Consider the following 15371-nt stretch of genomic DNA (forward strand, 5'->3'; position numbering starts at 1 on the left):
AGGGTCTGGGAGGAAGGGTGGAGGGGGCGTGGCGAGCTCTCCAGAATCCCAGGACCAGGGAGAGGACGCGGCCTCTCGAGGAGCAGGGAAGCCAGCACCGCCCTCCAGGGGCGGAGAGGTCGAGGCTGGGGGGTAGATGTAGTAAAGGGTATTTACTTATTTATGCAGCGCACGGGATCTTCGTTGCCACGTGCGGGATCTTCCTTGCTGCGTGCGGGATCTTCCTTGCAGCATGCAAGATCTTTAGTTGCGGAATGTAGGGAACTTTAGTTGTGGCATGCGAACTCAGTTGCCGCATGTGGGATCAAGCTTCCTGACCATGGATGGAACCCAGGCCCCCTGCATGGGGAGCACGGAGCCTTAGCCACTGGATCACCAGGGAAGTCCTGGTAAAGGGTTTCAAGCAAGAAAATGTCGAAAGGCAGCTCCCACGTGGACGAATGGCAGAAAAACCAAGGGCAGGGACCAGCTTCAGGGTGAATTTAAACCCAAAGGAAAACATACACGACCTGCAACGGACCTGTAGGTGATGTCTGGATTAACTTGTATGCCGGATGCTGGGATATAAGGTCGAGCCTTTCCCAAGACTCTGAGGACAGAACAAGGGGGACCACGCAGCACAGGCTTACAGAAAAGGAGACTGTTAAGTGTGGACTTCACCCCGTGTACTCCAATGCCGGTTCCAGAGGAAAGTGTGGGCGGAGAGAAGCAGGGCTGGGGGTGGGGCGAGTAGGGAGCGCAGATCAGCGCAAAGAGGACTGTAGGGCTAACCGGGGAAGGTGCTTCCCTGGACCTTGACCTGTTTATTTTAAATTACTATCTGTGACAGTTTTTGGTGCTTTTTAAAAAAATATATTTATTTTTGGCTGCATTGGGTCTTCGTTGCTGCGGGCGGGCTTTCTCTAGTTGCGGGGCGCGGGGGTTACTCTTCCTTGCAGTGCGCGGGTTTCTCATTGTGGTGGCTTCTCTTGTTGCAGAGCATGGGCTCTAGGCGCGTGGGCTTCAGTAGCTGCAGCACGCAGGCTCAGTAGTTGTGGCTCGCGGGCTCTAGAGCCCAGGCTCAGTAGTTGTGGCTCATGGGCTTAGTTGCTCAATGGCATGTGGGATCTTCGAAAACCAGGGCTCGAACCCGTGTCCCTGCACTGGCAGGCAGATTCTTAACCACTGCGCCACCAGGGAAGTCCTCTGTGACAGTTTTAAGGTAAAAGCTTAAAATTTTGTGGGCCACTTACGTTGGAAGCTGTTTCTGCGAGGCAAAAACGGTTTCAAAAAAGCTGTTTAGCCAGCGGGTTGCTCCCATACCCTGCTAGCGAGGAGAAAGCAGTTCAGAGGCCTGGAAACTTGGGTCTCCAAGTGGTTGCTGTGCGGCAGTGGATTCAGAAATACTTCCTGCACTGGGCGTTTCTCTGTATTACAAACTCGAATAACAAATACAAAACTCTCCCTAAGTAGTAAGTGCTAATTCTTCCTCACACCCTAAAGAACAGCTTTTCCATTTTCTCTTCACATTCAAGCAGGAGGCCAACCTCAACACTCTGCTCAGCTCCAGAGACTCAGGGACAAGACGTAGCATCTGAGACTGGAGGACTAAGGCATGCAAAGTTTATCTTCTTATCATAGAAGTAAGCTGGTGAGGACTTCCCTGGTGGTACAGTGGTTAAGCATCCGCCTGCCAATGCAGGGGACATGGGTTCGAGCCCTGGTCCGGGAAGATCCCACATGCTGCGGAGCAACTAAGCCCGTGCGCCACAACTACTGAGCCTGCACTTTAGAGCCTGCAAGCCACAACTACTGAGCCCATGCGCTGCAAATACTGAAACCTGCGCACCTAGAGCCTATGCTCTGCAACGAGAAGCCACAGCAATGAGAAGCCTGCGCACCGCAACGAAGAGTAGCCCCTGCTCGCCACAACTAGAGAAAGCCTGCGTGCCTCAAGATGCAACGCAGCCAATAAATAAGTAAATAAAGGCTCAACTTAAAAAAAAAAAAAAAGCTGGCGAGACATGAGCTACTCTTTTTTCTACTTTTTTTGATGTGAACCATTTTTAAGTCTTTACTGAGTTTGTTACAATATTGCTTCTGTTTTATGTTTTGATTTTTTTGCCGCGAGGTATGTGGGATCTTAGCTCCCCAACCAGGGATCAAACCCACACCCCCTGCATTGGAAGGTTAAGTCTTAAACACTGGACCAGCAGGGAAGTCCCTAAGCTACTCTTTATTGATGTGATTAAGGGTCTTTTGTTTTCTGTTACCTGGGAAAGAGAACCACATGTGACTTGTCATTTGCATTGGGCATGGAGAGAGTACACACATGTGGATGAACTGGATATTATGTTAAATCTTTTCCAATGCAGACATACCTGCTGGTAAGTCTTCATGTAATCCTGCAGAGGACCAATTGAGGATGTATCGAATCTAAATGAGTATACAATAACTGACCTGAATTATCCAATAAATAATCTTTCTTTCACATCAACACTGTGGGGAAATACAATTACAAACAAAACCAAAATGTAAGACCAATAAATTTCCTCCACCTAGGTAATGTGGAAAGGAAACAGCTTTACTATTGAATAATCATTACTCATGATTACAACACACAACCCGCTTCGTATCCTGATCCAGCCACTTGCTGGGATGGAACTGAATGAGTCTTTAAACCTGTCTTTGTCCTAAATTCCTTCGTTTCTGAAACGAGAATATGTACTTTTTTCAGAGATGAAGATTCAGTAAGTTACTATGCATAACGCACTAATAACAGTGACTTGTATTTGAAGTGTAATATGAAAGACAATAGAAATAAAAATTAAGATCACTTATTAAAGGGGACTTCCTTGGTGGTGCAGTGGTTAAGAATCCATGCTCCCAATGCAGGGGGCCCCGGCTGGATCTCTGGTCAGGTAACTAGATCCCACATGCATGCCGCAACTAAGAGTTCACATACCACAACTAAGGAGCCCGCCTGCCGCAAATAAGACCCAGCACAACCGACTAAATAAAATTTTTTTTTTAAAGATCACTTATCAAAGAATCTGTATTATTTTGGTTAGTAACAAAGTCTAAGTGGAGCACAATGGGTATCAGTTGTCATGCTAAAAATAGCACAAATCTTATTTTCTCTGCAAGGAGCTCTGCCTTTGAATGTCAATACATCACTGGGAAATGGCAGAATGGCTTCCAGGCATTTGGCAATGGAGACTGTCTCCTTGTTACAAACTATAGTTGGACTCTTGGGGTCTATCTCATTAATCCTTTTGGTTTCATTGTGTGCTTCCTAAACTCCACATACTGGATTTTGAAACACCTGACCACAGCCAGCTCCCACATTAAAAGATTTCAGTTTACCCTCGTGACACTCTAAAATGAACTAAAGTCCTAAAGGCTTCCATGGAATTAAAGTCGTAAAGGAACTCTCTTCATATTTAAAGTGCCTCTCATTGAGTTATGTTCAGTTTCATTTCACAGGAATCCTAAAACAACCCACTGATTTAGAGATCCTTTGGTTTAAAACAAGGGAAATATGTGGGGAAAGAAAAAAGTCATGCTAAGAAAAAACTGTATTCAAAAAAAATTTTTTTTCTGGAATTCCCTGGCAGGCCAGAGGTTAGGACTCTGCTCTTTCAATGCAGGGACCGGGTTCGACACCTGGATAAGGAACCAAGATCCCCTAAGCTGCATGGTGCAGCCAAAAAAATATATATATATCTTACAGTAGAAAACCATGTAAGACCACATTGCTTAATACCACAATTTGAAATTGAGATTTTAGGAGCCTATCAATAATTGCTCTTCTAGGAAATTGCTTATATTATCTGATAAACACATCCAAACACCCATTTTTATTAATCTAGGATAAAAATACCTTAGGCAATTTATTTAAATTTTTATAAGCATTTTCAACAACCACATTGCAGTGAGATGAATGTGTGCTGCAAACAAAAATATAATAAATTATTATCATAAAGAAAAGTGTGGGGCTTCCCTGGTGGCGCAGTGGTTGAGAGTCTGCCTGCCGATGCAGGGGACACGGGTTCGTGCCCCGGTTCGGGAAGATCCCACATGCCGCGGAGCGGCTGGGCCCGTGAGTCATGGCCGCTGAGCCTGCGCGTCCGGAGCCTGTGCTCCACAATGGGAGAGGCCACAACAGTGAGAGGCCCGCATACCGCAAAAAAAAAAAAAAAAAAAAAAAAAAAGAAAAGTGTGGTGTTCCTTATCAAGAAATCAGGAGTTTTAAGAGCAAATATTCACTGTTTTGTCAAACAGTTAGACTCCATTTTTCAGTGTTTGATTACTGACCCCTTTTAATCTTCGGGACAACATCTTCCCATTCCTCCTGAGCAAGCTGATAAAAAAAGCCAGAAGGGTCCCTTCTTTGACTTAACCTGGAAGTTCAAACGTCAAGCCTCATCAAGTAATTTCCTTAACACACCAAACCAATCACCATTCCCTGTTCTCTCAAACCATTTTTTGAACACCTTGGAAGTCTCTAACATGTGCCTATAAAGTTGAATTATGTAACATTCTTATAACATTTCAATGTTAATATCACCCTCAATAACCAAACCCAACTTGGGGTGGGGTTCTACTATACTCCAGTGAATGACCACAAGTGCAAACTAGCAAAAATAAAAACATTTTTTAAGGGTGAATATATGAAATTTCTCATTTCTCAAACAAAAACATTCCCATTGTATAATACTCATTTTTAAAAGAAAATCCATGAACACTGATCTTTTAAAATTAATACACTGATGGACTGCCCTGGTGGCGCAGTGGTTAAGAATCCACCTGCCAATGCAGGGGACAGGGGTTTGATCCCAGGTCTGGGAAAATCCCACATGCCACGGAGCAACTAAGCCCATGCGCCACAACTACTAAGCCTGTGCTCTAGAGCCTGCAGGCTGCAACTACTGAAGCCCATGTGCCTGGAGTTTGTGCTCTACAACAAGGGAAGCCACGGCAATGAGAAGCCCATGCATCACAATGAAGAGTAGCCCCTGCTCGCCACAACGAGAAAAAGCCTGCGGTCAGCAATGTAGACTGCATGCAGGCAAAAAAAAAAAAAAAAAAAAAGCACTGAGCTCAAAAAGGACAAAACCATTGTATGATTTTTAAATTTTCTAATATTTTGCGTGTGTTTACTATATTGCTATTTTCCCATCATGTAAATCAAGGTGCACGTCATGACATTTATGTAAAGGACAAATGTGAAATTGCATGATTTTTAAATTTTTAGTGTTTTGCATACACTTACTACATTCCTGTTTTCTCTTCATCTAAATCAAGGTGCAGGGGGCTTCCCTCATGGCGCACTGGTTAAGAATCTGCCTGCCAGTGCAGGGGACAGGGGTTCAAGCCCTGGTCCACATGACACAGAGCAACTAAGCCTGAGCACCACAACTACTGAGCCTGTGTTCTAGAGGTCTCGAGCCACAACTACTGAGCCTGCGTGCCACAACTACTGATGCCCAAGCGCCTAGAGCCTGTGCTGTGCCACAAGAGAAGCCACCGCAAATGAGAAGCCCACACACAGCAACGAAGAGCAGCCCCTGCTCGCCAATAGAGAAAGCCTGCACAGCAACCAAGACTCAACAGAGCCAATAAATAAATAAATAAATAAATAAATAAAAATCAAGGTGCACACCATGACATTTATTTAGACACATGAAAGAACAAGAAAAAATACATTCATATACTGCATATTCAAGAATGGAGGCAGGTATTAAGGAGCGTTAAAAAAAAATACAACGGTCCCAAGGTGGAGAACAGTTGTAACATTCTGTTCAGTATGGACTGTCTTATGATTAGTGAGATGTGAGCCCCGAGTAAAGTTTTCTCTCCCATTCATAACATTTGTGAGGTAATCTCCAGAATGAATTCTTCGGTGAATAAATTCCTCGTTTAAAAGACAGGACACAATAATTACATTTATCTGGTTTCTATCCATAATGAATTTTCTAACAAAGCCTAAGATGGGGACACCTGCTAAAAGCCTTGTCACATCAAAACATTATTGAAGTCTCTCACCAATATAGATTACCTGATGGTATTAACTTGGGCTTGAAAGCACACTGAAGAATTTGCCATGCTCATTATATCTGTAAGACTGCTCACTAGTATGTAATCTCCAATGACTTGATAGGGTTGAACTTTGACTAAAGGCTTTGCCACACTCATTACATTTGTAAGGTTTCTCTCCAGTATGAATTCGTTGGTGCCTTCTAAGGGCTGGCTTCTCATGAAAGGCTCTGCCACACTCATTACATTTGTAAGGTTTCTCTCCAGTATGAATTCGTTGATGCCTTCTAAGAGCTGGCTTCTCACGAAAGACTTTGCCACAGCTGTTACATTTGTAAGGTTTTTCTTCAGTATGAATTCTCTGATGAGCTGCAAGGTTTCCTTTCATACTAAAAGCCTTGCCACACTCATTACATTTGTAAGGTTTCTCTCCAGTATGAACTTGTTGATGCCTTCTAAGGGTTTGCTTCTCACGAAAGAACTTGCCACACTCATTACATTTGTGAGGTTTCTCTCCAGTATGAATTCTCTGATGATTCACAAGGACTGATTTTTGATTAAAGACTTTGCCACATACATCACATTTATATGGTTTTGCTCCTGTATGGATTATCCCATGTTTCCTGAGGCCTGTTTTAAAAAAAAAGGTTTTCCCACACAAATTACATTTGTAAGGTTTCTCTCCAGTATGAATTCTCTGGTGGCATTTAAGGTATGAATTTTGACCATAGACTTTATCACATACATCACATTTATATGCTTTTGCTCCTGGATGGATTATCTCATGTTTCCTGAGGTCTGTGCCACAAAGAAAGGTTTTCCCACAAAAACTACATTTGTAAGTTTTCTCTCCAGTATGAATTCCCTGATGACGTTGAAGGGATAGATTCTGACGATAGACTTTGCCACATATATCACATTTATATAATTTCTCTTGAATGTGTGTTATCTGATGTCTTTTGAGGTATGAGCCGATAGGAAAGGTTCTGCCACACTCATTGCATTTGTAAGGCTTCTCTCCAGTATGAATTCTCTGGTGAACTGCAAGACTTCCTTTCTTATCAAAGACCTTTCCACACTCATTACACTTGTGAGGTTTCTCTCCAGTATGAACTCTTTGATGAATGATAAGGTATGAATTTCGGCAAAAGACCTTGTCACATACATCACATTTATGCAATTTCTTTCCTATATGGATTCTCTGATGACTCCTGAGATTTGAGACCTGATGAAAGGTTTTGCCACACTCATTACACTTGTAAGGTACTTCCCTGTGTGGGCTCTGGTCTTGTGTCAGCATTGAAGGATGCATAAAACCACTCCCATATCTGTTAGAAATGTTGTTTTGGACAGGAGGAGAAATTCCCTGAAGTGGTGAAAATGAGGAACTACTGCTGATACTCTTAACAGCTTTATTAAATTCATCGATTTTCTGTTTACTTTTAAACATATGCAGTTCGTCCTGAAGGCTTAGCACAAGCCTATTTCCAGTAGGCTTGTTTTTTGCATCCCTTCCACCATGTGGACTTCTATCAGTGACATCTTGGTGACAGGATATGGGGACATTTTTGTAACTTCTTCCATCATCTCTCCACTGAAAACCATGGTCATACGTATTTTCCTGAATTTCCGGGAGGTAAAAATGTTTGATTCCCTGGCTTTCATGTCTTTCCAACATCAATGTTTGGAATACTCCACCTTTATCGGTGTTTGACTTTAGTTGTAATTTCTTGATCACATGTATATGAGAGATATCTACAAGACATAAAGAAACATACATGACCTACTCATTACAATGCATGAATAAATGTTTCATGTTAAATACATGATATTAAACCAAAAGTAATACTTAGAAACAATCAGTTATGAAACTGTGCAACCATTATGTTCAAATTTTTAGAAACACTAAATAGGATTACTTACTAAAGAAAGTGATAACACGTAATTCAAATTAAGTTTAGGGTAGCCTAGGGGATTGGGATTGACATATATACACTAATACATATAAAATATACAAGTAATAAGAACCTGCTGTATAGAAAAAAAAAAAGTTTAGGGTAGCCTAATTTGAAACACACTATGACAAAACATTCAAACTGTAAAAACTTATATGAGCTCTCAAAAAAAGTGTTTTTCCACCATGACCACAAAGGACATAGCAATTAACATTAAACACACAAATACCAGGAGTTTAGAGAAAAAACTTCCGGGGAGATGCAAGGAGAAGTGACCCATGGAACTAAAAACATTATTCACTCACCCCTACTTGAAATAGTTTCTGAGTCATCATAACTGCACATAATGATTTAGGTTGTGTCCTGAGAAAGTTGTTCAATGGATGAACGGGGATCATTTTTACAGTGTGAGTAATGAGGCAACTGAAAATACTGAAGTTAAAAGAAAAGAACTGGCCTAGCAAGTAACATAATACTGCTCCATTTTTAACAGTGGGAATTATAGTATAGGTATGGAACAGACACCGAAGACATTTAAAAACAGAGAAAATGAAGTATTATAGAAACAAAGCAGGTTTACATCTATCACATTGTTTCCTATGTAAGGCATAAACTGAATATTCCATAAGTCCCATTTCCATGCATATATTCACAAAGAGCACACATAATATTCCGTAAGATGTACAAGAATGTTCTTAGCTGAAACTTGAAGGAAAAGCCAGAAGAAGGCCATCAAAAACAGATGAATGAGTTTATGCTATACACAAACATACAGATATAAAAAAATCGAAAACTGTAAAAGTTCCTCAACATATTTTAAAAAGAACAAAACTGTCATAGAATGCAGCAATTACAGTGTTGGCAATATATCGAAACAAATGAAATCACTGTCTTAGAAGATACCTGCACTCCCACATTTATCAGAGCAGTAATCACAATAGCCCAGGCATCAAAACAACCTAAGTGTCCAACAGATGAATGGGGAAAAACCCTGTGAGATATATATTCACCCGTAAAGAAGAAAAAATTCCTACTAGTTTTAACAATACAGATGGACAACAAGGGTATAGACTCAGTAAAATAATCTACAGAGAAAGAATAATACTCAATAATCTCACTTATGTGTAAAACATATCAAAAAAAAAGGGCCAAACTAAGAGCCACATAGAGTAGCATAGTGATTACCAAAGGTTAGAGGTTAGTAGAATGGGAAGATATTCGTCAAAGGAGTAAATTTACCGTTTTAAGTTGAAAGATTTCTACGTATTTAATGTACAGCATGGTAATTATAATTATCAATACTATACTATATGCCTAAAAGTTGATAAGATGGTAGACCTTAAATGTTCTCACCACACATAAAAAACTGTAATTATGGGCTTCCCTGGTGGCACAGTGGTTGAGAGTCTGCCTGCTAGTGCAGGGGACACGGGTTCGAGCCCTGGTCTGGGAAGATCCCACATGCTGTGGAGCAACTGGGCCCGTGAGCCACAACTACTGAGCCTGCGTGTCTGGAGCCTGTGCTCTGCAACGAGAGAGGCTCCGATAGTGAGAGGCCCGCGCACCGCGATGAAGAGTGGCCCCCGCTTGCCACAACTAGAGAAAGCCCTCGCACAGAAATGAAGACCCAACACAGCCGAAAATAAATAAATTAAAAAAAAAAATAAATAAATAAATAAATAAAATTAAAAAAAAAAAACTGTAATTATGTCACAGATGAATGTATTAAGTGACCTACCAAGGTAATTATTTTGCAATACAACTGGATCAAATCATTACCCAGTACACCTTAAACTGATAAAATGATATATATTAATTAAATTTCAATAAATCGGGAAAGAGAAAATACAAATAAGTAGACAAAAAAGGTCGTGGTTTACCAAGTAAATAAATTTCAAGAAACTTAAAAAATAAATGATTCAGAAGTAGAAAATATGCCAAAACTAGCAGATGTAAAAAGCATTAGATTACAAATCAATGAAATAGAGAATAAAAACTACATAAAATCGCAAGCTCACAACTTGGTTCTTACCTACATCTAGAATAACTACCAAAAAGAGTAAAGACTCAAATTACTGAAATCAGAAATGAAAGAGAGGACATTACAACTGATTCGACAACAATCAAGAAAATTAGAACAAAATATTAAGACAATTCTCTTCCTAAGTATTGGATAAACTAGAAGTAGTAAATAAATTCTTAGAAAAACAACCTATCAACGCTAACCAAAGAAGAAATTAAAATCTGTATGAACCAGTAACCGGAAAAAAGATGGAATCACTAATCAAAAACCATTCAACAAGAAAGGCCAGATACATTCACTGCAGAATTCTAGACAACATTTCCAAACAATTAAGAATACTCTTCCTAAACTCTGCCCCCAAAGAAACACAGAGAAAGGAACAGTTGCAAACTCTATGACACGAGAATTGCTCTAACACCAGCGCCAGACAGACATTAAGAAAAAACACAGACTAAAATCTCTATAATGAATAATCATGCAAAAAGCATCAATACAACAATGGTAAGTTAAACTTAACACCAAATTAAAAGGATTATATACCATAAAAAAAGAGAATACATTCTTGAAATATCAGGATGCTTCAACATATGAAAACATTCAGCGTAAAACAATGTATTAAGAGAATGAAAAAAGGACTTCTCTGGTGGCAGAGTGGTTAACACTCCGCCTGCCAATGCAGGGGACACGGGTTTGATCCCTGGTCCAGGAAGATCCCATGTGCCATGGAGCAACTAAGCCTGTGCACCACAACTACGGATACTGTGCTCTAGAGCTCACGAGCCACAACTACTGAGCCCGAGTGCCACAACTACTGAAGCTCACACGCCTAGAGCCCGTGATTCGCAACAAGAGAAGCCACCGCAATGAGAAGAAGCCCATGCACCGCAATGAAAAGTAGCCCCCGCCTGCCGCAACTAGAGAAAGCCCGCACACACCAATTAAGACCCACACAGCCAAAAATAAGTAAATAAAATAAATAAATGTATACAAAAAAGAGAATATAAAAAAACCCTACATGATGGTCTCAATTGATGCTGGCAAAGCATTTGAAAAAAGTCAACAGCCTTTCATGATAAAAATACTCAATAAACCAAAAAAAGTTTTAAAAAGCTACCTCAACACAATAAAGGACATGTATTGACAGCACACAGCTAACATTATGCTCAATGGTGAAAGAATGAAAGCATTCCCTCTAAGATCAGATATAGGACAAGGATACTTGCTTGTACTTCTAAAAACTTATTCCTGGAAATCCTAGTAGGAACAAGAACAAGTAGGGAAAAAAAGAGATGAAAAGTACCCAAATATAAAAAGGAAACAAAATTATCTGTTTAAAACCAATATGATCTAATTTGTAGAAATCCTGAAGATTCTGGAAAAAAACAAAAAACCCTGCTAGAAATAATAAATTACCAGACATTTAATCAACATGCAAAAATCAATGTATTTCTATACAACAAAAATTCCACCATGAGGGGGCTCTTCCCCAGTCAAACACTCACATGGAAAATAGAAAACAAAAACACTAATAGTAACATCAAATACATAGACCTGATGATAAAATTAATAAAATCAAGACCACTTGTTACCCATAGAAATGTACAAAATGAAAGCAGCAGTGCTGTAAACAAAAAAATGATAGCTCACCGTTGATAAAGTATCACTCCACAAACTGTCTCATTAAGACGCTTCAAAATTAGCTGTGACGGTATCATGAACAACAGCACACACAGGCAACAAAAAATATGGCATGACAGTTGAGTCAATAACCTAACACGAGAACGTGAACTTGGACAATGTTATCCCTAGGAGAAATTCCTATACCCTTTCTTGAGGCTCAAACGATGGTAATTATTACATGTGAACAACACTGTCACAGTGCCTTTGAGACATGTTTTGGTGATATTCCTCAAAGCCAGAAAAAGAACTGCAAAGACTTATTAGGGTCTTACAACATATGAGGAAAAGTATTCTCCATCAAAAATTTTCTGTTACACAGCAAACCCATTCCACAGTACACACCAGAAGTTGTCCATTAACTACAGGTACATTATGAAGGCAAGAAACAAGATAAAATTTCAGTCCCTAGAAGCACGTCTTTCAAAAGCAACTTTCAAAGGCAAAATCATGCAAACTTAGGAGAATATTAAATCAGAAAGAATATATATTTCCTGACTAAGTACAGCAATAAGAAATGAAAAAAATATAAGATACGGGGTTCAGATATTATGGGTCCTTCACATGGAATCACGAGCTCAACCCATAGATTCCAAGATAAAGCCAGAAAGATTCATATGCTCTCCCCGTGTAGGCCTGGGGATTAAAACGAGGATCTCTCTGTCCACCGTCTTGAGAGTTTCCGTAAGTTACAATAACAGAAGATCTAATGCACCTCCCTATTACACACATCCCTGATGGGTGTGGCAAAGTCAGAACAGAAGAAATGGCCGACAGATCTAAACAAGCAGACAGGGCTTGAGAAAGCTCCATGCAGGTTCTGAGGTGCCAGATGGAATGAAACAGCAAGCAGTGTTTTCCCATCTTATAATTAGATCTTCTAAAAAATACCAGATGGGGGTGTAATCCAGAAAGGCCCAGGGACTGGAGTCTGGAGACATCAGTTCTGATCTATATGGACTGAAAACTGAGCATTCAAGAGAATCAAGTCCAAAAGGAGAGATGAGAGAGCAAGAGACCTCTTTATTTTAAAAGTTTCCAGTTGGGTGTTTTAAATACTTAAGCACTGGAAAAAACTCCTGGTGTATCATGAAGTGGGCAGACCATCTAAAGAAATGGCACCTTTAAACTCCTGTGGTCTGAGACATCAAGGCATTGAGTTCAGTTAAGCAAGGCATGGGATTCCAAAAGGCAAATAAGGGTAAATGCAAAGATACCCTCCCAACATTTGGAGGGAAGTTATCCTCACCCACAAAGATCAGGTTTCTGTAGGTCTCCAACATCACGTCCCTGTACAAGGCCCTCTGAGCAGGGTCCAGGCATTCCCACTCCTCCTGAGAGAATTCGATGACCACGTCATTCAGTGTCAACTGACCCTGAAAGAAAAACACATTTCACCAAGTGTGAAAGAGTTTATTTGTGTATTCCACTAATAAAACACTGATTCAGAGGCTTCCCTGGTGGTGCAGTGGTTAAGAATCCGCCTGTCAGTGCAAGGGACACGGGTTTGAGCCCTGGTCCGGGAAGACCCCACATGCCGCGGAGCAACTAGGCCAGTGCACCACAACTACTGAGCCTGTGCTCTAGAGCCCGCGAGCCACAACTACTTAAGCCCGCACTCCTAGAGCCCGTGCTCCACACCAAGAGAAGCCACCATGATGAGAAGCCCACGCACAGCAACGAAGAGTAGCCCCCGCTCGCCGCGACTAGAGAAAGCCCACGCGCAGCAACGAAGACCCAATGCAGCCAAAAATAAATAAATAAAATAAATAAATTTATATATATAAAAAAATACAGATCCAAAATTAGAAAAGTTATTACTATTATACATTAATTTAACAGATTCAGAAAAAAATTATCGCAATAGTAAAGTTAAAAACTTACTGGAAAATTAAAAACCATTAAAAAAAAAAGGAAAAAAATGTTGCAATTAAGTAAGAACATTTCACCAAACATGATGATCAGAAAGAAACATTCAGAGAGAAGTTAACGCTCTTACACTGTTGATGGGAATATAAATTGATGCAGCCATTATGGAAACCAGTGTGGATGTTCCTCAGTAAATTAAAAATGGAGTTGCCATATGTTCCAGCAATTCCACTCCTGGGCATATATCCAGACAAAACTATAATTCAAAAGACACATGATCCCCTATGTACATATGATCATTATTTACAAAATTCAAGACATGGAAACAACCTAAATGTCTACTGACAAATGAATGGATAAAGAAAATGTGGTGTATACACACACACACACACACACACACACACACACACACACACACACACAATGGAATATTACTCAGGCATAAAAAAGAATGAACGAATGTCATTTGCAGCAACATGGATGGATCTAGAGATTATCATACTAAGTGAAGTAAGTAAAAAGACAAATACCGGGGCTTCCCTGGTGGCGCAGTGGTTGAGAGTCTGCCTGCCGATGCAGGGGACACGGGTTCGTGCTCCGGTCCAGGAAGATCCCACATGCCGCGGAGCAGCTGGGCCCGTGAGCCATGGCCGCTGAGCCTGCGCGTCCGGAGCCTGTGCACCACAATGGGAGAGGCCACAACAGTGGGAGGCCCATGTACAGCAAAAAAAAAAAAAAAAAAAAAGGACAAATACCATGTTATCACTTATATGTGGAATCTAAAATATGACACAAATGAACATATTTACAAAACAGAAATAGACTCACAGAGAACAGACTTGTGGTTGCAGGATTGTGGTGGGGGGAGGATTGCAAGTTTGGGATCAGCAGATGCAAACTAGTATATATAGGATGGAGAAACTACAAGGTCCTACTGTAGAGCACAGGGAACTAAATTCAATATCCTGTGATAAGACATAATGGAAAAGAATATAAGAAAGAATATATATGTATAACTGAGTCACTTTGCTATACAGCAGAAATTAACACAACATTGTAAATCAACTATATGTCAATAAAATTTAAAAAAAAAAAAAGAGGGAAATACTCAATGCATTCCCACTGACATTACAGTGGAGTGAAGGGGGCTGGCAAGGGCTCCTGACTTTCACCACTGTACAGTGTGGCTGAGCAGGGACCACTAGAGGAAGTAACAGAAGGAAAACAGAGAGCTAGAGCAAGACACAGAAACAGCATGTCAGAGAGTTGAAACTGTTAACATTCACAAATCTAAGGACACAGAAAAGCTAAAAGTGAAAGGATGGAAAAAGATATTGCGTCCCAAAGATAGCAGGGATGACTGCATAATATCAGACAAAATGAATTGAAGAGAAAAACTGACATAAGACAGAAAGGACATTATATTATCATAAAAAAGGGTAACTCTCCAAGATATAACAATTATAAATATTTAAACACCTAACAGAGTTCCCCTCAATACCCCAGTGTTAAGTACCAATGGAAGCAAAGAGAAGACCAAAAGGAAACAGAGCACCCGAACAACACTATAGACTCACAAGACCACAGAGATCACCCCATCCAACAAAAGCAGAAAACACATGCTTCTCAAGCACACATGAAACGTTCTCCATCACAGACTACATGTTAGGCCACAAAGCAAATCTTAGCAAATTCAAGAAGACTCAGATCATAAAAAGTACTTCTCCAAACATAATGAAACCAAACTTCAAAAAGCCAGCAGAAGGAAAACAGAAAAATTTCAAAAACGTAGAAATTAAACAATTCATTTTTAAACCAATACTTGAAAG

At 40.3% G+C, this 15371-nt stretch overlaps 1 protein-coding gene across 3 annotated transcripts; it reads right to left on the reverse strand.

The window, feature by feature from the left end:
* Nucleotides 1–5631: 5631 nt before the first annotated feature.
* LOC116743771 (zinc finger protein 347-like) lies at nucleotides 5632–14109 on the reverse strand. 3 transcript variants are annotated; one of them, XM_032612717.1, is made up of 4 exons: nucleotides 13673–13717; nucleotides 12923–13049; nucleotides 6426–7773; nucleotides 5632–6341 (listed from the first exon to the last, which is right to left on the reverse strand). In XM_032612717.1, exons 1-4 carry the CDS (start codon nucleotides 13703–13705, stop codon nucleotides 6050–6052), a joined length of 1800 nt encoding a protein of 599 aa, XP_032468608.1. In that variant the 5' UTR covers nucleotides 13706–13717; the 3' UTR covers nucleotides 5632–6049. The 3 variants fall into 3 exon arrangements, with proteins under 3 accessions (XP_032468608.1, XP_032468609.1, XP_032468607.1); XM_032612718.1 differs by lacking the exon at nucleotides 13673–13717 and adding an exon at nucleotides 14073–14109 and having other exon boundaries at nucleotides 5632–7773; XM_032612716.1 differs by having other exon boundaries at nucleotides 5632–7773.
* Nucleotides 14110–15371: the final 1262 nt, after the last annotated feature.

This window comes from Phocoena sinus, chromosome 19, assembly GCF_008692025.1.
Source record: "Phocoena sinus isolate mPhoSin1 chromosome 19, mPhoSin1.pri, whole genome shotgun sequence".
Lineage (NCBI taxonomy): Eukaryota > Metazoa > Chordata > Mammalia > Artiodactyla > Phocoenidae > Phocoena > Phocoena sinus.